Source organism: Empidonax traillii, unplaced genomic scaffold (assembly GCF_003031625.1).
Source record: "Empidonax traillii isolate 1590-97213 ecotype Southwest subspecies unplaced genomic scaffold, ASM303162v1 scaffold414:size517879, whole genome shotgun sequence".
Classification (NCBI taxonomy): domain Eukaryota; kingdom Metazoa; phylum Chordata; class Aves; order Passeriformes; family Tyrannidae; genus Empidonax; species Empidonax traillii.
In genome coordinates this window covers 317,144-339,896 of record NW_020955607.1, presented here as the reverse complement: position 1 = coordinate 339,896, position 22,753 = coordinate 317,144, and the positions used below count along the sequence as shown (strand labels likewise).

The window sequence follows — 22,753 nt, the reverse complement described above, 5'->3', positions numbered from 1 at the left end:
ATAGTGTTCTGCTTACTTTAGAGTAACAAAATACTAGTGTAGCCAGGGGATTAAGGGATTTCTAGGGTATAAAACATCTTGGGACTGAAATATGAATGCTGCTTCTGTTTAAGCTTAAAAAAAAAAATACAGCTGTGAAAGGAAATTTTTCTGTAGCCTTTTCTGTATTTTTAAGTATCCTAGATCATCTCCAGACACCAATTATATCTGTCTGATGATTTTATGAAATTCAGAGGAAACCTCCAAGTATCTACACAGCTGATGAAGATGTTTTATAGTTGAAAAACGTGGATATCAGTCTGGTCCATGAGTCACCACTCCATACAGTAGGAAGAAACGAACCTATTACCAACATCTCATACAATATATTTGACTCATGCTCTCAATTCTGGCAAGGCAAAGCAATACTGATGAAACAGTTGCACCTTAATTTCTTACCCTAATTTCTTACACTGTATTCATTAGCTGCTGGCAGCAAAAGCCGTTCTGACAACACTAAATTTCAGCTATAAATTAGTCATTTTCTTGATCTTTCTTTTCCATATATCCATGGGGAGTATCTGCCACCCAGAAGCTTTAATAAATAAACATAGCATGAATTTTGGAGGGGATGAAGGACAGCTGAATTCAGCCTGGATGTCTTCCACATCAGTGATTTCTCAGACCTCTTCATTCATCCCTTTAAAACAGGCAAGAGCCTCCTGTGACCGGGTTGTTTTTTTAATCTATTTCTAGTATCCCTGTTAATGTCTCTTTTCTTCTATACTTCTCGGTTAGCTTTTCTTCCCTCTCCTTTCTTGGATTCGTTGTTACTGTCATTGTAACATATTGCTTGTTGTTTCTGGCTGCACACTACAGTGTGAGCAGAGGGGCGGCGGGAGCCGCTGCCGGCCTGGTGACACCGGGACCGCTGGCTGCGCCTCGGCCGTGCCCAGAACGAGCCCGACCAGCGCGGCGTCCTTCTTGCACCCTCCAGGAGCCCGTCTTACAGCTGGCGGGGGTCTGGTGACAACCAAGCTTAGCCTCGGGAAAGAAGAGTGAAAAAAAAAAAAAAAAAAGTGAACCTGGATGGCGGGGGTGCCGGGAGGGAGTGGAGTCCGGCCCGGCTCCGCGGCACAGCCCGAAGCGGGGGCAGACCGCTCTGTTAGGTCGCGACCCCGGCGGGACCCCCAGTCATTTTCTGTCGCCGCTACCTCGCTGGGAGAGTGAAGTTGGGCCGGTGCCCCGCGAGGGTTTCGGGCTACGGCCAGCGAGTATCCGGCCGGTGCTGCCAAGGACGCAGCACCCCTGCCCAGGTGGCACGGCTCGGCTCGGCTCGGCTCTGCTGACGAGTCCCTGCCACGCCGCGTCCCGGGGCCGCCCCCGGGTGGGCGGAGCGCGGGCGGAGGCGCCGCCGGCCGGCAGGGGCGCTGCGAGAGGGGGAAGCGGAGCGGCGGCCGTGCCATTCCCCGGCTGCGCGGCCACCTCCTCCCCCTCCGCCTCTTCCTGGCCGCGGCGAGCGGAGCTGTGCTGGCAGCGGGGAGGCGGCGGCGCCGGCGCCCAGCTCCCGGCCCGCCATGGCGATCCGCAAGAAGAGCAACAAGAACCCGCCGGTGCTGAGCCACGAGTTCATCGTGCAGAACCATGCGGACATCGTGTCCTGCATGGCCATGATCTTCCTGCTGGGACTCATGTTCGAGGTGAGGCGGCACCAACGCCCCCGCCCGGGGTCCTCGTCGCGCTTCCCCCTGCTCCGCCGGGTGCTCTCCGTGCTGGAGGGGAGGGAGGGAGCGGGAGGGCGCGGGAGTCCCGATGCAGCGAGGGCCAGCGCCACCGCCTCCTGGCGCACCTGCCCGCCGGCCCACGGTGTGCGCGGGAAAGGAGCTGACTGCCGCCCCGCCGCACGGCCCGGGCGCCAGCGCGGGCGCCCTCCCTGCGCTGCATCCCCGCTCTGCCGGGGGAACGCCCTCTTCCCCGGATCGGCTCGGAGCAGCGTGCGGCTGCCGCCAGCACCCGAGTCCCGCTTCCCTCTGCCGCCCCCGGAGGGATGGAGGCCGTGCGGGGCCGGGCAGCGGGTCGGAGCGCTGCTTCCCTTGGTGGCGGCGGCGGCGGGGAGTTCCTGCGGGCGGCGGGGTTACGTGGCAGCCGGGAGAGGGAGGAGGAGTGCGCGGCACGGCGAGGAGGGGGCGGGGGGCGAGGCCCGGCCGCCACAGCCGATCCCCCGCTCTTTGTGTGGCGGCCCCGCCGAGCCCCGCCGGCACTACGGCTCCCGTCGGGCGGCGCGGCGGGAAGGGAAGGCAGCGGTGACGTGTCCTTAGAGCAGCGCTCGGGTCCCCCTGCCCGCGGCCCCGCACCGCCCGCGGCCCCGCACCGCCCGCGGCCCCGCACCGCCCGCGGCCCCGCACCGCCCGCGGCCCCGCACCGCCCGCGGCCCCGCACCGCCCGCGGAGCATCCCGGCGCTCCGGGTGGCTCCAGGCGCCGCTCGGATAGCGCTGGTCACCCTCCGCTACCTCCTCCCGCTTCGGAGATGGGCCGAGGTTTGGCAGCGGCAGAGGGGAGCTCTCTCTTCTTCGGCCTGAGGGCCGGCCCCGCTGCAGGCCAGGCGCTCTCTGGGCCCCCATGTTGAATGCAGATGTTTTAAAACGTGCGGTTTTGGCTCTTCTCGGTTACCTCCTGAGAGAACTGAAAAGGTGGCTTACCTGTGTGACTGCCAAAATGATGTTAGTGAGCTGAGGTCACTGAGGCTGAGATCATTGAGACTTAAGACCACTGAGACTTAAGATCACTGATCATCAGAGTAAGACACTTCATTGGCTGAATGTTTCTGGCTTTTTGTTATTTTATACTTTTTTTTTTAGACATGTATTTGGGCTTTATTTTAGGCATTTGTTTAGGGCTATGGACCTTTTTGTTATGTGGGTGGTTTTCAGAATAGTTTTATCCAGCCATTGGTACTGCTCAGCACTAAGGCCCAGTGGAGTTAGGAAAACCAGATACACACACACACACACACATATATATATATATGCACATGAAAAGTAAAAACAGGGCAGACCAACAAAGGTGTTATGTTTGAGTTTGCTATCAGAAATCACCAAGACAGCCTCAATATGGTGGTTTTCTGGGGAATGACATTAAAGAGGTAGACCTGAATATTTACCTTTTATACCTTACTTCAGACTTAACTGTATTAACAATATTATTGGTAGAGTTGGAAGTTTTGGGTGGGATTTGGGTGTATTCTGAATTCTTTTGTTTCCAGTTTTTTTAACCAGTGCTTTTTCTACCCTGGTATAGAGAGGCCTTATATCTGTGTTGGTACAGATGTGGTGTGGCTGAGAAGATTGTTGCAATTTTTTTAATGCTTTGATATAAGTCTTGGAAATCACCTGCTATGGTTGATGTTGGTATGGAAAGGTGTTATACTGCCTGACTTGTGCTGTTGAATTAGTACTGAGGGTTGCTGACAGAGCTTCGAAGGGCAGTTCAGAATTCACTAGTGTTTTGAATTGTCCTCTGAGGGCTCCCTTGATGAATAGGGAGCCCGAGGTGACCTCACTAATTTAGGCAAACTGGTTGGATACCCTGACGTTACATGGACTGAACAGTCTGCCATGTGTTCAGGGTTTCGTAGAAAATCTAGGGCTTGTTGACGAAGCGCTGGTTTTAAAAATTATTCTCATTTCCAGTGAATGATAATTAATACTGGAAGTAACCTAATAATTATTTTCAGATACTCAGTGTATCCTTCCAGGATTCATAAAAGAGTGAGTTCTTTTTCTTCGGCCCTATAAATGCCACAAGACGCTAGGTTTTTACAGCAGTGAAAAGCTATCAGATCACAAATATTGTTGTAAAGCACAATTATTTTTCCTTCTCAGTTAAGACATGTTGATTTGTGTTGGAATTGAACAAAGATGCGTTAGACACTTATTGGCAAATAAGAACTTGTACTCCTGCTTATTTACTAGGGTTTTTGGAATATCTCCACCCCCAGAAAAAAAGCCATTAGGACAAACATCCTCCCTCCAAATTGCTTTTATTCATTCTGCTTTTTCTTACAGCCAGTCATAAAGAGATAGTACCACTACTGCTAAATTTAATCTCATTTGTTTTACACATCTTGCCAAAGGATCCCCAAGGTCAAAAGAATGCTAATTGTATTGAGTTGGTATGCCACTGGCCTGAAATGGTTTTCTTTTCTTTATGCTTTTTTCCTTCCCTGTCCACATTTTTCAGATCGCTCACAGATTTATGAATATGATAATTGACTTCCAAATTTTGTCAAAAAAAAAAAGTGTTAACTAAAGTTTATTCCCAGCCATTGCTGAATGCATCATGATCTAGGGGTTCCATGATATTGTACACTCTGTTAATGTAAGAATACAGTAGTGACTGAGGAAAGAATTGTAGCATGTTTTCATTTTAGTGTTGTAGGAAAGACTATTTGTAAGTGGCATTTTCAAGGATATTTCATTCAGGAGGTTTGGTATTCTGTAAACAAATCTATAGAGACCAGGCAGTGTGTGCTGCCTTTGAAAAGTCAGGTGAAGCACTGTGATAATGTGATCCTTTTTTTGGGAGGGGACAAATGTGCTGGGCAAGCGTGCTAAAAGTATGGGCATATGTCTTCAGTTTAATGTAGCTGATTTCCATGAGAATGTCTTTCTTTTCCTCTTTCAGATTACAGCAAAAGCAGCTGTTATTTTTGTTACACTTCAGTATAATGTTACCATTCCTGCCACAGGTATGTATCTCGCAGGAGGTTAGTTATGAGACTGCCTATTCAGACATTGTTAGTATGCCACGCTTTCTAGACTGACAGTAAGTTAATTTGTCAATTTGAATAGATAATAAGCAGCTTTCAAGGATTTCACTATTTTTACTAAAACTCTATTTTAATTAATTAGGTTAGAGACAATGTTTCTGTTCTGATTAGTGTTCTGTTCATCATTAGTGCTAAGGCATAATCTGACTGGTAGATAAGTTCACAGAGATTCTTACTTTGGGTTTGCAAGTGACAATATAGTCAAAGTGGAGTGATAGCTTAACATGTTTTTATTGTCCGCTTTCAATGTGTTTGGGTAAGCTTCCTAAGTGCACTTAAGTTTTTCATTTTATAGTACCTCTTTCTAGAGTCAAATTGAGTTTATGGTGTGATGGAGAAGATAACTATAAACAATCTAGTGACCTAGTTTATGGTGGCAGTTTAATTTCACTTTTATTTGTTCAGCTGACTACAAGGTACTTCTGTCTGAAAGGTTTCACTCTGAGAAACAAACTTATTAACCATTAAACTGTATTGGTGCCTAACAGTTAATTCTGTTTGCCTTTTAGAAGAACAATCTGCAGAAACAATCTCTCTCTATCACTATGGCATCAAAGACTTGGCTACGATTTTCTTTTACATGCTCGTAGCAATAATCATACACGCTATAATTCAGGAGTACGTACTGGATGTAAGTACAAAATATTAATTCCTTTCATCGAGAAAGTTGTCCGGTTTCAATTAGACCTTAAGACTATTAACTTAAAAGTTAGCTTCTGCATTAAAGCTTTTAACTGTAAATACATGCATTAAAACTTATGGATGTTCTAATGCAGTTACCAGGTAAATGTTAACTACTGCAGCGTATAAATAACAATGGATTTTCATTTCAGAAAATTAACAGGAAAATGCACTTTTCAAAAACGAAGCATAGCAAGTTCAATGAGTCTGGGCAACTTAGTGCATTCTACCTTTTCTCCTGTGTTTGGGGAACGAGTATTCTTGTCTCTGTAAGTATGATTCCTCTTCTGTTTGTATTATTCAAAATTATTTCAAAAGCTTCCCTTAGACTGCTGATTAATATGGTTTTGGCTTATTTTTCTGGTTTTAGCTGGTTTTAATTTTAAAGTGGGGACAAGTTTAAGAATTCTGTATAGGTTGTAGTCATAACTGAGTATAAAGCCCAGTAGCATTGCTGTTGCTCAGTCTTGAGTTGATTTACTGTGAACAGAGTAAGGTAAAACCATTTAACTATTATGGTACTTAAATCTCTGTAGTTTTTTTGTGATGGCTTATTAACATAAAATAGATGTTCCAAAAGCACCATACATAGCCTTTTGGAGCCTAGGGAATGGGTATATGGGCAGACGGCTGTAATCTCAGGTCAGTGTGTCCTTTCAGGTTAAAGCTAGTGGCTGAATGTGAAGGGGAAGAGTATCTTTTTTGTTCCTTCCCCTTAATATAATAACTCCTGGAAAAACTTTCCTTCTCTTAGTTAAACTCAAAGCCTGTCAGCAGTTTACATGAGAAGACTTATGGCTGTAGAGATGCTGAAATAACTTCCATGTCATTCTGTATTGAACAAACACGTGATTTGATTGGTTGTTTGTTTTTTCTTCTTTTTTTAGGAGAACTATATATCAGATCCAACCTCTCTGTGGAGGGACTATCCACACACTCTTATTCCGTAAGACCTTTTCCTTAGAGGATTGCTGGGAGACAGGAGGGGGTGTTTTAAACTTAGCCTATGTCACGTACAATTTATGTAGAATAAGTAGTTTGTAAAACTATATTAGTCACTAATGCATTTTTGGTTGTATTTATGTGGGCTCTTGATTCTTTGACAATTCTTTGCATACAAAGTTCTCTTTCTGTAGGCTGTTTCTTAAAGAATTAAGTTTTTGCAAGCTTTGTCTTAATTATTTTGGTTATTAAAATCTTAGTTTAAAGTTGACTGGCAGGAAGGATGTGTATGTGTTCTTTCTTTAAGAGACAGTGATAAAATGGGTTCACTAGAAGGCTTCTGAAATGTTTTAATTTCTTTCATAATAAGTAATATCGTTCAATTCTTACTGTATTGCACAGGTTTCAAATGAAGTTTTTCTACATCTTACAGTTGGCATATTGGTTTCATGCTTTTCCAGAACTGTACTTCCAGAAAACTAAAAAAGTAAGTTCAAAATGTAAATGGAAGGCACTCCAGAGCAAGCAGCTCAAACGGTGGAGTAGTTATTTTCTTTTGAACTTCCAGAGTAATGTGTTACCCTAGATTTCCTGCCCTGTTCTAATTTGTGTTACCCACTTTTCTTGATGGAATTTAAGGTGCTCAAATATCCATGTGAGAAAGGGCTTTTTTTTTCATTTCACTTATTTCAGTGTTTCTAATTGCAGTGAATATTTAAGTATTTCTAATTGCAGTAAAATTGCTGTATATCTGTTGTGTAAATAAAAATTACTAGTGTTTCTCATCTACTGAAAGAATTTTCCCTTAAGGAAGTGAATGTGAGATTTTCTTTTCAAACTCATTTTTTTTGTTTCTCATAATTGGTAGTGTGAATAGTCTCATTGAAATCACAAGTACTTCATGAATCATGATATAGGTGTAGAATATAAACTGTGAATAATTTTATAAATCAAAGTGGTATTTAAGTCTGGGATTTGGTTTAAATACCACTATCCTCTGCACAAGTTCTGATTATGTTAGTAGTTGATGTATTGAGATTAGTTATGTATTGAGACTTTTTTCAGTTCTCAGCTGTTAATAGCAACCTTTTTTTTTCTAAGGGTTTTCTGTGTTTGAGTTCTCAAAACACTGAGTTCACTTCACATTTTTTGTAGCACACTTTTTGCCTTCCTGACCAATTTAACTACTCTCTTTGCATGTTTTTGCTCAAGATCCTTTTGCATATACATTTTTCTGCTTAAACTTTCCTGTTTTAAACTCTTCAACATGGCTTCACCAAGGGCAAATCATACTTGACTAGCTTAGTGGCTTTCCATGGTGGAGTGACTGCATCAGCGGATGAGGGTAGAGCTGCTGCTGTCATCTACCTGAACCTCCGTTAAGGCTTTTGATAGGGTCCCCCCACAGCATTCTTATTTCTAAATTGGAAGGAGATGGATTTGATGGATGTACTGTTAGATGGATAAGGAGCTGAACTGGATGGCTGCTTCCAGAGAGTTGCAGTCAGTGAGTCAGTGTCCAAGTGGAAACTAGTAACAAGCGGTGTTCTTCAAGGGTCCGTACTGGAATCAGTGCTGTTTGACATCTTCATCAGACAAAGGGATCGAGTGCACCCTCAGCAAGTTTGCGGAGCCACCAGGCTGAGTGTTGCAGTTGATTTGCTTGAGGAAAGGGGTGCCACCTAGAGATATCCTGACAGGCTTGTACGGGGTCCATGTGAACCTTGTGAAGTCCTACAGGGCCAAGTGCAAGGTCCTGCATCTGGATTATGGGAATCCCCAACATCAATACAGGCTGGGGATGAATGGATTGAGAACAGCCTTGCAAAAGACTTGGGAGTGCTGGGGATGAAAAATTGGACATGATCCTGCAACGTACCATTGCATATCAGAAAGCCAGTTGTAACCTGGGCTGCATAAAAAGTGGTGACCAGCTGGTTGATCTTCCCCTCCACTCCACGCTGGTGAAACCCCACTTGGAGTAGTGTGTCCTGCTCTGGGGTTCCCAGCATAGGAAAGGTATGAATCTGTTTGAGCGGGTCTAGAGAAGAGCCACGAAGATGAACAGAGGACTGGAGCACCCCTCCTGTGAAGACAGGGTGAAAGAGTTGGGGTTGTTCAGCCTGGAGAAGAGAAGGATCCTAACACTAGTGGCCTAACACTATTTCTACTGACTTTATAAAGAAAGATGGAAAGAGACTTTTTATCAGGACCTCTACTGAGAAGACAAGGGGCAAGGATTTTAATCTGAAAGAGGGTAGGTGGGTTTAGAATAGATACAAAAAATTTCCTTACGATGAAGATGGTGAGACACTGGAATAGATTGCCCAGAGAAGTTGTGTGTTCCCCTTCATTTGAAATGTTCAGGCTCAGGTTGGATGGGGCTTTGAGAAACCTGATCTAGTGAGAGAAGTCCCTGCCTGTGGTAGAAAGGTTGGACTAGATGATATACAAATGCTTCTTCAAGCCCAAACAATTCTGTAACTGTTGTTGCTTTGTGACTTGGCTGTATCTCTGCTGCCAGAGTTTATTCAAGAAAATGAAACATAGGTGTTATGTAAGCATAGGTCTTTGTTCAGGAGCCTAGAAGAGGCTTAGTAAAAGAGTAATTAGATGCATTGTTTTTATGCTGATCTGATACAGTATAAACACTGTTTTGCAGATGCACTGCAGCTCATGTTCCCATATTGTGCTAATGGTACCTCTCAGCTTCATAGCCAAGTCTGGAGATTTTTTTTTTAACATAACTTCAAGAAAACTGTCACAAGTGGCCTAAGTGCCGTATGATGAATAGTAGTGTTTTATTGGGTCAGTACTTGAACTTTTGGCCTCTGACTCTTGCATTAAGTTTGAGGAGTGATAGTTCATTCGTTTTAGCGAGTTCATAGTCGATATTTCTTTCACCATGGCTTAACCTCTGCCATCTTGGCTTCCTTGCCTTATTCCTTGCCTTATTGCTGACACAGACAAGGGAAGAAGTTCTTAACTCTGGTTCCTCTGTATAGTCATGTGTTTCTCCAGTTGCATTATTCCAGTAGGCCTATAGTCTCTACCAGTTTGTCTAAGCAGGCAGCACAGGCTGTTGAAATGTTACCTCAGTTCTAAAGTTCAAGTGTAAAAGGCTCCTCCTTGTAGTACTTAAAGAAACTAACGGTTTGTACTGACTATTCTCAAAGAAGGAGGTTTTTTTCGTTTTCTTTCAAATAATTTGGAGTAGGTCTTTGTTCATCTCTTTCCTTGCTCTTTGTGTATGGTGCTTTGTATGTGATGCTTGCTGTGTCACAAGTGTTTAGGGAATTTTTCCAAAAAATGGGAGTTGCTTAAGCGTAACTTGAACGTACTCTGCATACCACTTCAAAAGAGATTTTTATTGTGATCTGGCATACTTTAGTGATTCCTCTGTTCACAGATGGCACAATATGCTTTCCATATGCTATGTGTCTCCCTCTTTATTATTTTGTCTCCATGAAGTGTTCAATTTAATGGGGCTGGCTAAAACCTGAATTGAAGTGTGACCATGTGGTTTAACATGACTGGTTAATAACTTTATTCTCTGTATCTGCTAGCAACAGTGTGCCAGAATTTCAAATGTTCTTGAATTTTTAAAAACAATGCCAAGACTAGGAAAACTTTTCGTTTTGGTTTGTAGACTGGTTTTTTTTCATTTCTGTAGCAGTCTGACCATCTGATAAGCAGCAAACAGGTGGAAATGTAGGAGCTGATGATACAGTTATATATATATACAAAATAAGTATTGTAATAGCTTGTACAAATTCACAAGAGCCATAACAAATAAAACTGGACCCTTTTAAAAAGCATCTTTGTGATGTTTGATGCATTTTCTCACAATAGCGTATGTGTAAGATTCTGAATATTATTGCTAAGTAAGCAATAAGTTATGTGTGGAATTAGGTGAGCCAGGCTGAGTAATTCAGTGCCAGGCCAGACCAGGCCATGCTAAGGTAGTTGATAAACAAAGAAGAATTTCCAAGACTAGGGAATAGTAATAATAGTAATAATAGATAATATTGTTCAGTATTGTATAACATTGTGTATAAGTCATGGTTATTTTTTTTCTTCCTAACAGGAAGATATCTTTCGCCAGATTGTCTACATTGGACTTTACCTCTTTCATATTGCTGGAGCCTATCTCCTGAAGTAAGTCAATTGTAAACTTTTTCTGGCTTCATTCCCTTTCTTAAACATCTAACAAAATGTCTGAATGTTTGTTTTATTTGTTTTCATAGTCTGACCCATCTTGGACTTGTTCTTCTGGTATTGCATTACTTCGTTGAATTTCTTTTCCACATATCCCGTCTTTTCTACTTCAGTGATGAAAAGTACCAGAAAGGGTAAGTAGTTTTTATCTTTTAAGTAATGTAATTTCTGTCCTAAAGCTTTTTGCATTCAACTAACCAGAAACCAAAATTACAAGGAAGTTCAAACAGTTTTTCTTAGAGACCACAGTTCTCCGGAATAATGTTAGTACTTACATCTCTTAAAAAACTCGGGGTTTATCCTTGTTTTAGCCTATTTAAGTAAATGTTGGTAGCAGTATAAAAATGAAATAAAATCTCACAGTGTGTACTAATATTTTTTTTTAAAAAGTTTTGTAGAGAAAGGAACAGGATAGGTTCAGTATCCTACAGCCAGTGCTGTAGGAATTAAGAATATGCATATGTTCTAATAGTACTGGAAAGCACTTTTCATTGAGTTGAAATTAGTTTTCAGAACATAATGCAAGACTCACATGGAATATGTGGAAATGAATTTAGGTAAGTTCTTATATTCCAAACAAATTTGCATGGTGAAGCGTAAACATTTGCCTTGTTAGTGCGTGTGTTTTGAATGGAAAATTCATTTAGTGTTTGTGTTGTTTTTATTTCTAGATTTTCACTATGGGCAGTTCTTTTTGTTTTGGGAAGGCTTCTCACCTTGATTCTCTCGGTCCTCACTTTTGGCTTTGGACTAGCAAGAGCAGAAGATCAGCAGCTGAATTTCAGTACTGGAAACTTTAATATCCTGGCTGTTAGGTATAGTAAACCTGGAACAGTTCTTAAGCATGTACTGTAAACCTATGTTAGATACACAGTATAAATGGTATGGTATTAATGCCAGTAATTCTGAAAGACTGAGTATTTTCATGCAACCAATGGGACCAATGGGAATAGTTTATGTAACAGACTTTTAAGCCACAGTGAAATGAAATTAATTATTTGCAGTCTACAGCTGACAAATCTGTAACTGGTTACACTTTTGTGTCAAAAGAAACCCAGAATTAAGAGGAATATTCAATTATAAACACTTATTTTAAATATTTTAGAGTTAGTAAATTAAACTAACTGCAGTTATATCTAGAATCCATCTATAGAGGTCAAGGTGTTATGTCCAGAGCTTCTTTGGTCCCGGTTGAAGATTTCTGCCTCTTTCTCTGTTGTTGTTATGGCTCCTGTTGTTGCTACGTGATGCAGAATGTTCTGCCAATCACCTGGCCTTCTTATGAATTAAATCTAGAAAAGCTATTGAGACATTGACAATGTAAGCATCACCCTGCAGAATTAATACTCAGAACGGCAAGACACACTTCAACCATTTTCAGCTGTTGCTGCCTGGTACCTTGAGAGTAATTCTGAAAAAGCAGGAAAGAAACCTGATGCTTCCCAGTTTTGATGGGCAAAGACTTCACTATTACTGCATATCCAGTTTTGATCATCTGTGCTTAAGCCCAGTCTCCCTGTGGGAGCAAACACTTGCATGGCTTAGAAAATGGATGTTACTAGGAGGACAGGTTGGAAGTTGCCAACAAAAAAAAAAAAAAAAAAAAAAAAAAAAAAAAAAAAAAAAAAAAAAAAAAAAAAAAAAAAAAAAAAAAAAAAAAAAAAAAAAAAAAAAAAAAAAAAAAAAAAAAAAAAAAAAAAAAAAAAAAAAAAAAACAACACCTGAACAAAACTGAGCTTACAAAAATTTGTGTTATCTAGAAAGAATCACTCTAATGTGTGACAAACTTACTGATAAAACTTCACTTGTGTTCTGTTTCTAGAATCAGTGTGCTGGCCTCTATCTGCATGACTCAAGCATTTATGATGTGGAAGTTCATTAATTTCCAGCTTCGGAGGTGGAGAGAGCATTCTTCTTCTCAGCCTCAGTCAGTGAAAAAGAAGTTCGTATCAGCTAAAGGAAAGAACTCCAGAAAAGAAAGAGGTTTGTAGTTTCAGTTTTTCTGTTGCCTTGACTTCTCAGAAACAACCTTAGGATGTGGAGAACCTTTTTAATAGAGTTGCTAAAGAAGCATTTTATATTTAACTTGCAAGTGAGAGGACTCAGTTACAGAAACAGTATTGATGAATATTACTGTGGGGAGAATTGGTTTCAAAAACCGCACTGTGTATTGTTTGGGGTTTCTAATTGCCCAATGAAGGAATTACTGTTTCTTTAGTTAATGTAACATGATATTTTTAATTTCATGATACCTTTAATTTCAGTATTTAAACAAAATATGTCATGCTTATGTTTTGTTCCTTTATAAAAAGGGAACAGAAACTATTTTAGATCTGTTCTCATAAACAATTACTTGTAAAATTTTCTTGCAATGGATTTCAAGCTTGTTGTTTATTGCCACAAAATTCCAAGGTTTTAGGGCAAAGAGATGGTTCGATGATCCACTCAGTAAATAGTCTTGTGTTGGACTGTTTTTACAAAAAGTAGAATTTGATAGTTGTCTAAGGGGAGGTAGTAACTACTTACTAGTCTAAACCTTTGTTGAAGCATTTGGAAATGTACTGATGACTCCAGGTTTCACTTTTTGATTATGTCACACTCTTTTTATAGAAAGGGCATGAAAGATGAACTGAATGCTCTTTCCTCCAAGAAAAATCATGTTCTCTTTTAAAAATAAAGTATCCCCATACTTCAGTATTTCTGTTGTACCAACAGTTAAGCTTCTGTGTACTTAACTGCTAGCTTGAATAACTTCTGGACTTTTTTGAAACTGCTGAAGTTGTTTCAAAAGCTTTTTTTCGACACAATCCTTTGCTCCCAATCATATATTACCAACCTGTTCCACTTTTTGATATATTGAACATAGTGTATGCGAAGACCATTTGCATCAAGAACTGAGATTTGTGGTGGGAGATCCACAATTTTTTTTTTTATTTCCCCTAAGTTTCTTTTTTATTAAAATGATATGCTTTAGATTATTGCTGTACTCCCTTTAGATGATTTGTAATTATCATAACTTGGCTTTTGTGTGGTGTTAGTTTTTTGTTTTCATGAGAAAATTCAAGGGGATTTTTTTTTATAATTGAGTGAAGGTAGTTTCCTATGTAAAAGTGTCCTATTTAATCAGAAGTATCCTATTTAATCAGAGCTTCATGTTCACTGCATAATCACTATGGTGTTTCTTTAATTTAATTGAAATCTTCTATGTCAAATAATTTTAAAATATAAAATTAAATGATGTTTTAATCATTGAGTCAAAAAGGCAGTACCTTTTTAAAATCTCATAATCTATTTCATTCATATAATTTGGTGAACTTGCTGGGTTTCATCCATCTTCAATGGACACTTGCAAGTGATAAACGAAGAGTAAAAAAGTCAGTTAATTGGAGTTGTCGTTTAATTCACAAAATAATTGAGCTATACCTGTCTTGAAGACTGAAGATATTTTTTTTTTTAAATAGAAAGAAAACTCTGTTCTTTCATATTCTTCTGGTTTGAGTTTTTCTGTAATGTTATCTGTTCAGAACACTTGCACAGGATGCAGCAAAGCTGTGTTTTTCAAAGAGTAATATATGTAATGGAACTGTTTAAACACTTTTTTGTCCCACCTATTTCAAGTACTCTTTCCATGTACACATACTCTTTGCAAATCTGAACTTTCAGTGTTTTCCTTCTGTCCATCTTTTAAAGTATATGCTTTAAAAATTGTATGTGCTTGTTTAGGTAAAGTCTTTCCTGTATGTATGAAATACTTGTAAATGAAGGAGTGTGTAATTTTAGCAAGAATTATAGTATGAAATAGATGGGACAAATAATTAAGACCTATACAAGGGAATTGTGTATATACTGTGTGTCTACAAAATTTCACAGAACACAGGTTGTGTTTTACTTTTTCACCGATTATCTTCTAAAATACTATAACTGGTCTTGATTTTTCAGTCTAGGTGTATATAGTGCACATATTTCAGTGTCTGGCCACATCAGCAAACCAGAATTTATTGTAACAAACTTCAAATTTTGCACTTTGTAAAAACTTTGTTATACTCTTGCATTTTGATGATAATTATGAGGTTTAATGAAGAAGATACATCAGAAAAGAAGATAAAAGACTGTTTGTATAGGACCTAGAAAAATGTAAAAAAATATAAAGCATCTCATTGTGTTTGAAAAATGTTTTCTTGTTTTGTAGAAAACGGAATAAATGGAACAGTGACCTCAAATGGAGCAGACTCACCTCGCAGCAGGAAGGATAAATCCTCGTAAAACTGGGGTTTATTAAGTTAATTGACTAATGTCCCCAAAGAATCTGCTTTTTACATGGATGGCTCTTCAGCACTAGAGATATTGTGGATTAAGGAAAATACAATTCATGTTTTTTGATTATTGATGTTGTTTTGAGAAACTTTTTTTAAAAAGCCATTTTGACTAAAGAAAAAGGTTTATCTCTCTTCAAATAATTGAGGGGAGGATTCAACACTTTTTAAAAAACATTGACGCTTTTTTAAACATTTACTGTGATGAAATAACTTACTTAATGAGGATCACTGTTGCAATGTATTATTTCCCTCCAGTTTTTGTAATCTGGGTGATATATGATGTTCTACCAACTTCACTTTTTCCAAGTTCCTCAAGAAGTATTGAAAACTTGAAGTAAAAACTTAGTAAGAATTTTCAGATACTCTGGCTTTTCAGTTAATTACCTTGACTCAAATTTACATTTCAAATTGGGATTCCAAGACCATACCAATGGCCCTCTTTTATTTTGTAGTTACTAGCTGCACAACGTCTGCTCTTAGAATTGCCCCATATCATTAAAACAAAACTGAAATAATCGGAAATGTTGCAGAGTCTTATTGTTTGTTGGTTAGAAATCTCATACAAGGAACAAAAAACCTTTTTGAGATATAGCTTTTAGCACTTGAAAATTAGAAGGGAGCGTGTGTGATCATAGGAAGAGTTGATTTGAGTAGCACTGTTCACTTCTGTGTGTGCTTTTAAAGTGTATGTATCTTGGAGAATTAGTGTGCGTTGGACGTTCTTTAAAAACTTGTCTGTCCGATTTTAGAGGGTGGAGGTTCTTCTTACAATGTGTTGTGTTTGTTTTGGGAGGCAGTTAATGCTCCGTGAAGAGGGAATTAAATAAATGGATCAAGTTATGAGAAACATTCCTTTATTCTAACTGCTTTGCTTTGTTTCACCTCTTTTAGGAAATAGTTTGGTTTCTCCTATATATGTTTTTATGAAAAAAATATTTAGAAGCTACAACTTCTTAAAACTGATTTATTGTGCCCTTTGCTACAACTGGAAAAATCTCAATTTAGGAATTCTTCCATTATCTTTCAAAATTGTATTCAATGTGAAGCTTTGTCCGGTTAGTTTTCCAGTTTAATATGCAGATAATGTTTCCTTTGTATGCTTTTGTAATGGATATAATTCAACCCATTGCACGTGAGAACGAGTGAGAGATTTATTTCAGTCTTAAGAAGAAGTTGCTAAATTAGTCTATCACGTTAACCAAAGTATTGAACTGCTTATTGATTGAGGATAATTATGAGCAATCAAGCTGATAAATAAAATAATTTTAATTAAAACCTGTTATTATAATTGAGTTTATACCCAACAGAGTAATAAATCTGCATTCTGTATCTTCTACAGTTCAGTTGCTTACTATTCAGAATAAACATTTCTAGTACAAAATCTTCTCTACAAGTAACTATCCATTCTTCAATTGTTTAGTGCTATTTAGAGTTATTGCAGTATAATTTATTATATGTCTCTGCTAATTACAGTCACACTTCCCAAGTATTTGGTTCACAGCTCCTGCAGTGGACTTGGCAGACTTATACTTGCTTAGCTTGAGAACTCTGGGGCAGCATGCCCTGTAATATGCCCAGTGTGCTTCAGCAGAAGTACCTGTGCCATGTCTTGATTTGAAGTGGTGGAACTCTGAATCTGTCTGATGTGACCATGAAACTGGAAAACTGGAAATCAGAAATTTTGAGAGAATTGTGTGTATTATATACTTGCTGCCCAAAATCACATTTCTAGTCTTATGTTTCTAGAAAGACCTTCATAAATTCTGTGTGCCTTGCTCTCAACTTGTACCTTAAGCCAGGGGGGAAATTTTAAATGTCTAGTCTGGTACTTTGACTCTAAATCAGTTTGGTTGTGATACCCAGTTGTACTGGGACTCTCAGAATAATGGGTGGAGGAACAAATTATGAAGGGAACATCTAAGGTACTTCTTGAGATCTTTAAGACTTATAGGAGTCTGAGGGTTGTAATAGTTGTTTCCCTAAGGCAAACTGTTTCTTGTAAACCTCGTTCACAGTGGTCTTGAAATGTAAACTTCAGGTTAATTTCCAAAAACTTCGAAAGAATATATTCTTGACTGTTAATACTGACATTGCTTTTTGTCTCCTTTTGGCCTTATGGACAGAAATTCTTGGCCTTTGGACTTTAACAAAAGCACTTTTGTTTCCACAATGGCTTAATCTTCATCCTTGCCTTATAGGAGTTGTCGCTGTCTGCCAAGTAATATAGAATAATAACAGTTGTTCTAAAATTTGGGTAGAGTATTGGAAGCCAGTATCTTCTGCCTTTTGTGTCATAACTAAAAAGACATATTTATTATGTTTGAGGCAAAAGAAGTGATTTTTTATTTTCTACCTTGGGATGGAAATACTCATGAACTTAAAAGATTTTGATACTTCTGTTTCCAGTTCGATATTACTTGTTTTAGCATAAGGTTATTGTTTGGCTGGATAATTTCTTTTTAATTGCTTAAAACTGGTTTTTAAATGTTATTGCATTTTTGGCTCTTTGCTTGTAATCTGGGATTCAGTAAAATGGAAGTCTAATCATGTTTGCTTAACTATGGAGTCAGGAAAAATGGAAATGGCTGAAGAGTTAATAATTTTATTCCTATGCCTAATAAAATAATTTTTGCCTAGGCTGTAGTAATTTATCCTGATCAATTGACAGCTCCTGTGAAGAGAAAGCTTTGTCCATATAGATGGATTTAAATTAAATAATTATGCAGACAGTGGATAGGGTTTGTTGGGTTTGGTTTTTTTCTTAAACCCACTTCCTTTAGCCCTATCTTGTCAGAACTTTTCAAGATTTAACAACAGATGATTTAAACCCTTTTTTGCCCCCCAAATGTGTGTTTGGTTTCTGTGCCAGAATCTGCTATCAAAACTATTATTTTACTTTTAAAGTGATTATATTGAACTTCAAAGTACAAGCAAGGAACTCAGACCAGCTGAAAATAATTTTCAGAGTTTTAGTTTTCATCTGGACACTTTGACTAGTTTGCAAAGACCAATTTCTCCTATGTGAATTACTGATGAATGTGGAAATACTCTTTGGAAATACTGCTTTCCTGGTGATCTCACGCCCAAAATTAGGAATTATGAAAGAATTTGCCAAGCAGAGAAAATGCATAGGCTATTTCTGCTAACATTAGATTATGCTGGTGGTAGATTAAGTATGTTGGGATGATGCATGTAGAAAATCAGTTATTTGTAAACATTTTATGTTTTTCCTAAATGCTTTTTTTCTTTGAAAGTTTTAGTTGTGTTTATAGAGTTATATTAGCCAGAATTGTAATAAGCAGTGCGCTACTCCGGTACAAGTAGTTTACTGCTGTAAAAAGGGTCAATACACATATGCAGTCCTTTTGTTCTTTGAAGACTTCTGACTAACTGCTCCTGAGAGAATTTTGTTGGTGGCAACACTTGATATTGAAGGGAGCATTTTCATGGTCATGCTAAGCTGAAAGTAATGTAGGTTGATGCCAAAATTGGGGTTCTGTCCCTTGCCTTGGCTAGCACAAGCCTTTCTGGTTGCACAGGGATCAGGGAGCTGGTGCAGGTGTTTGCTTGGGTTTTTTTCCATTGGATTAGTTGTGTGATGGTAATCCCAGAGGCTAACAAGTAGTTATGTATAAGCAAGAAGAAAGGATGCAGGGAAAAGATGAATTCAAGTTCTAAGGCAGCTACCCCTTCTATTGACATGTCGCTTAAAAATTACACTAGACTGCAGTATGAGTTGGGAGATCTCCTTGAAAGGCTTCCAGTCATCAGTACCAGAAGGGAGATTGGTCTCTGATAGCTCCTACATGCCAAATCCATTAAGTATTAATGGATTTTTGTTGGATATTGTGGGGAAAGGGGAAATATTTATTGTGCTTTACTGTACTGAGATACCTATTAACTGCCATCAGGGTTTCCAAGCAGTGCGGAATGATGCTGGTGATGTAGAAATTGGAATTTTGAAAATGTAGATTGTCCTGGATCAAACCCTTCATGTATTGAAGTAAATACTCCAGACAGTTTTGCAAAAATTGCACAGTATGCCTGTCTTGGTACACGAGAGGGAGGGTTGTTTGGTTTCTCTTATTTTGTTTTCCTGTTTTCAGGAAGTTCACCGGCTGATTCCTAGGTCATACTTGGGTTTGGTTCCATTTGTGACTCAGCCCTTCGGGCCTGTGTTATAAATGATGGAGACTGGCAGCTTGAATAGGCTTCCTATGCAGTGTTGGTCACTGCTGTCCTAATTGTTCTCTCTGTAAAAGGTCAGTATTGAAGGGACTTGAACACAAAGGAGAGACGTCGTGATGCTTATAACATTTGCAGGCTGGTGAGAGCCTGTGCACAGATCCTGCGTTCCAGGGAGGGGGGGCTGTGGTTTAATGCCCGCAGGCTGTAGCAATAGTCATCTTGTTGTGCAAATATTTAGGTTACTTCTGGTGTGCAGGGTATAAGGATGTCCTACAAAATGAAGGTTTGGGGAATATTTAGAAGGTCCTTTAAAAGGAATGAGACTTCAAAGGACTGACGTCAATTATCATCTGTTCATCATATTTGAATTTCTTAAGTTGTTAGCTGTGGATTATCTTTGAAGCACTGGATTAGCCCATGCTTGTTGGCTTGCTGGTGGGGTTGTTTTATATACTGTAGGTTGTTGTGGTGGATGTTTAATGAGTATCCCCTCTTCACACTGTTCCCTGAACTACACAGTTTTGGGTCTGATAAGCCTAGATCTTAACACATTAAGGAATTTTGCATACTCTTCAGAACTAAAATAGGAGCAGGGCTGGACTGTTTCTGGATCAGACTTGCAAGAAATAAGCACATCAATATGCTGCGTGTCATCAGAACCTCCTTAATGGGAACTGAAACTCTTTAGTATGAATACATTGCAATACAACTTATACTGGATATAGCTCACATCCAGAGCAAGTGCCATTGTGGATGAAATGGAACTGCTTTTAGCATCTGCCACTGTCAGTTCCCTTTGGTGAGCAATGGGTGAGGAGTGCTGGGCTCTAGCAGCAGTAGACTGTTTTCTAGCTTTTAGAAAAAAGTTCTTTTGATGTTGCCAATTCAAAAGGCAACAACTCCTATTTCTGGTTTAAAAAAAAAAAACAGCCTAGTTTTGAATCCAATACACTTGATCTCTATGTGTCCTGTCATTTTTGTTTTAGGTTTCTGCAAATACTTCAGTTTTATCCTGCTAAAGGATGGCAAATATATGATGTGAGTGCCAGAAATGACAACTCCTTTTTCTTCTTTTTGTGTTTGAAACTTTTTGCAGAATCAGAGCAGCTAGAGTGTAGCTTTATAATTCAATAGCCTTTCAGTATTCATTCTTTGTCTGTATTTATTGTGGTTAATATTAGAGATCAGGCATTGTCATGCAGCACAACACAGTTGTTACTTCTTCATTCCACACACAAGAGTGTTGAACAATTTGATACACTGAATTGAAAAAGAAAAAATATTAGTCTTGACTGGTTTTGCAGAAATTCATATTCCTGAATGTTTTTCCTTTGCATGTTGCAGTTCACTCTTACTGCCTTTCTCATTTAAGAAACTGGACACTTAAGGTCTCCGAATCTCTAGACTGTAGTTTTGCTGCATAGCAGTTGACAAATCATGGTCTAGAACTTGAGCTTTGTGTCTCCATATATTGGCTATAAATATCAAAGATTATCTTTTGCGTTGTAATCAACAGATAAAAATTCAGCCCATGGTAATAAGAATACTGTAACAGGGTAGAAATTTTGACTCTTGAACTCCAGACTAGAAATCAAGCCAAAACTTAACTTGTGTTCTCACATGGGTGATTCCTCCTCTTTGTTTCTTGATTAATCATTATATTTGTTTTGTTTATTTAGATTGTAAGTTCATGTGGCAAGGGTTGTCTTTTGTGTGTGTGTGCGTGCGTGTATGTACCCAGCCAGGACAATAAGGTCTGGAGCCCCAGTCTATGGAAGCTGTAATAAGCAATCACCTTGTTATTGTTTTCCTGGATATCATAATAAAGAGTATCAAATTAAAACTGTGCTTGAATAGTCTGTTACAAAAATGGAGGCATGTAAATTGCATCAGTCCAGCAGCATCAGCGAGATACTGGTCAAAGACAAATACAGTGTTTTATTTGGGGATATTCACTTAAACCAGTGAACACAGAGACAGGAAATCTGCTTAGGCTGCAGAGGAATGGCGTGTAACTCAGACTGGAGCTGGAGCTTGTGCAAAATTATCAGGAGTTCAGGATTGAGTTTCTCACCTGTCAGCTTGAGAAACCTCATTGGCCCTCCCTTTTGAGAAGGTGAGGCTTGTTTGCTGTAATGCTTGTGCAGCGTTTTTTATCCTCTGAGTAGCTCTTTCCAGCTTGAGAGGGTAACCATGAACTTGGAGAACATCAAGGGCTGTGCTGGGCAGTGTCTGGTGTGGCCTGGTGGTTTGCTACTCCAGTGTTTCCACGCTTTTCAGCTAAAGAACTTTTAAAGCCTTGGTAGATTTCAGAGTCACTGATACCGAAAGAGTAAAATTTCATCCAGTCTGAAGATGAGCCTCCACACTGCTCTATTAAGGATCTCAGTGATATGGTGGAACCCAAGGACTGTACCCAACTTAGGAAAAGTTAGGCTGTTTTTGGAAAACTTTTACCATGAATGTTACTTTCCCAGGGGTTTTATTTGATACATGGTGGAGGGTCTGACTACAGATCCCATGAGCTCTGTACTCAGTTCAACTGAACATACAGATTGGTGCTTTTGAAGAACTATTGAACTACTTAAGTAACTCTTAAAAACCTGCATTTGTAACTTGTAAATCCTCAAACTATTTGAATGAAAATGTTAAGTGAAGGTTGGTCTTTCATGAACACACATCTTGTTCTTGACTTTATTGTTAGGCATCATAGCTTAAACTGTAGTTTAAAAAGAAATTGTATTAAAAAATCAATGAAAAAAATATAATTTTAAGAACCAGAGCTATCTTGCCACCATGTGTACCTGTCAGGTGACTAAATCTACTGTAAGTGTTAGGGACAGGTAGATATTGATAAGTGGCATCTTGGATGTTTGTAACAACTCCTACCTTATCTTTCATCTGCTGCACCTCTCAGTATCATCATCTCATGCTACTGCCACTTGTGGAGGGATCCAGCAGACATAGATGGGAGGTGGAGCAGATGCAGTCTTAGGAGCCAAATCATGTGACGAGTTTGGGATGTGGGAAAAGCAGCCACTAGAGGCCACCAAAGTCTGTGACAGCTGCTTTTGAATTTGGGTGACTGGTAGCCCAGCAAGAATGTCTTCAGAGGCCTATGTTTTTGCTACTCTTCTGACAAAAATTACTTTTTGCTTTAAGAATCATTTCTGCTATAACTGAGAAAACAGAGCGTTGAATTTAATTAGACCAAACTCCTTGTAGTTTTGTCATAGTAGTAAAACCCATGCTGTGTTCTGCAGGGCTTGGAAGGTGTCCTTATTTGGCCAGAAGCTACTTCCTCACTTCTGGTTGAGAGAACAGGATGTAGACGTCCAGTATTAAGGCTTTATCTTAACCCAAAAGTGCAACGCCTTAGATTAAAAGCAGCATTGAGAGTGCAAAGTAAGCCTCGGATTATATCTGCCGTCTGTGATCGGTTTTTTAGACACGTACACAGTGCTGTGGCAGATGCTGATTTCTTAATCCTTGGGGTGGGAGAAAGTATAGAAAACCTGTGCTCTGTATTTCCACTAATTTTTAATGCTTTCTAAACAAGGTTATTGTTAGAGAAGCTTATAAAATGTTTCATGCACTGAA

The 22,753-nt window shown here is 39.4% G+C and overlaps 1 protein-coding gene across 1 annotated transcript; it reads left to right on the top strand.

The window, feature by feature from the left end:
* The first annotated feature begins 1,432 nt into the window (after positions 1-1,432).
* Positions 1,433-18,891, top strand: TRAM1 (translocation associated membrane protein 1). The gene is made up of 11 exons (XM_027894017.1): positions 1,433-1,679; positions 4,664-4,727; positions 5,318-5,439; positions 5,642-5,758; positions 6,377-6,435; positions 6,834-6,918; positions 10,519-10,589; positions 10,679-10,783; positions 11,321-11,464; positions 12,472-12,632; positions 14,839-18,891. Exons 1-11 carry the CDS (start codon positions 1,557-1,559, stop codon positions 14,910-14,912), a joined length of 1,125 nt encoding a protein of 374 aa, XP_027749818.1. The 5' UTR covers positions 1,433-1,556; the 3' UTR covers positions 14,913-18,891.
* Positions 18,892-22,753: the final 3,862 nt, after the last annotated feature.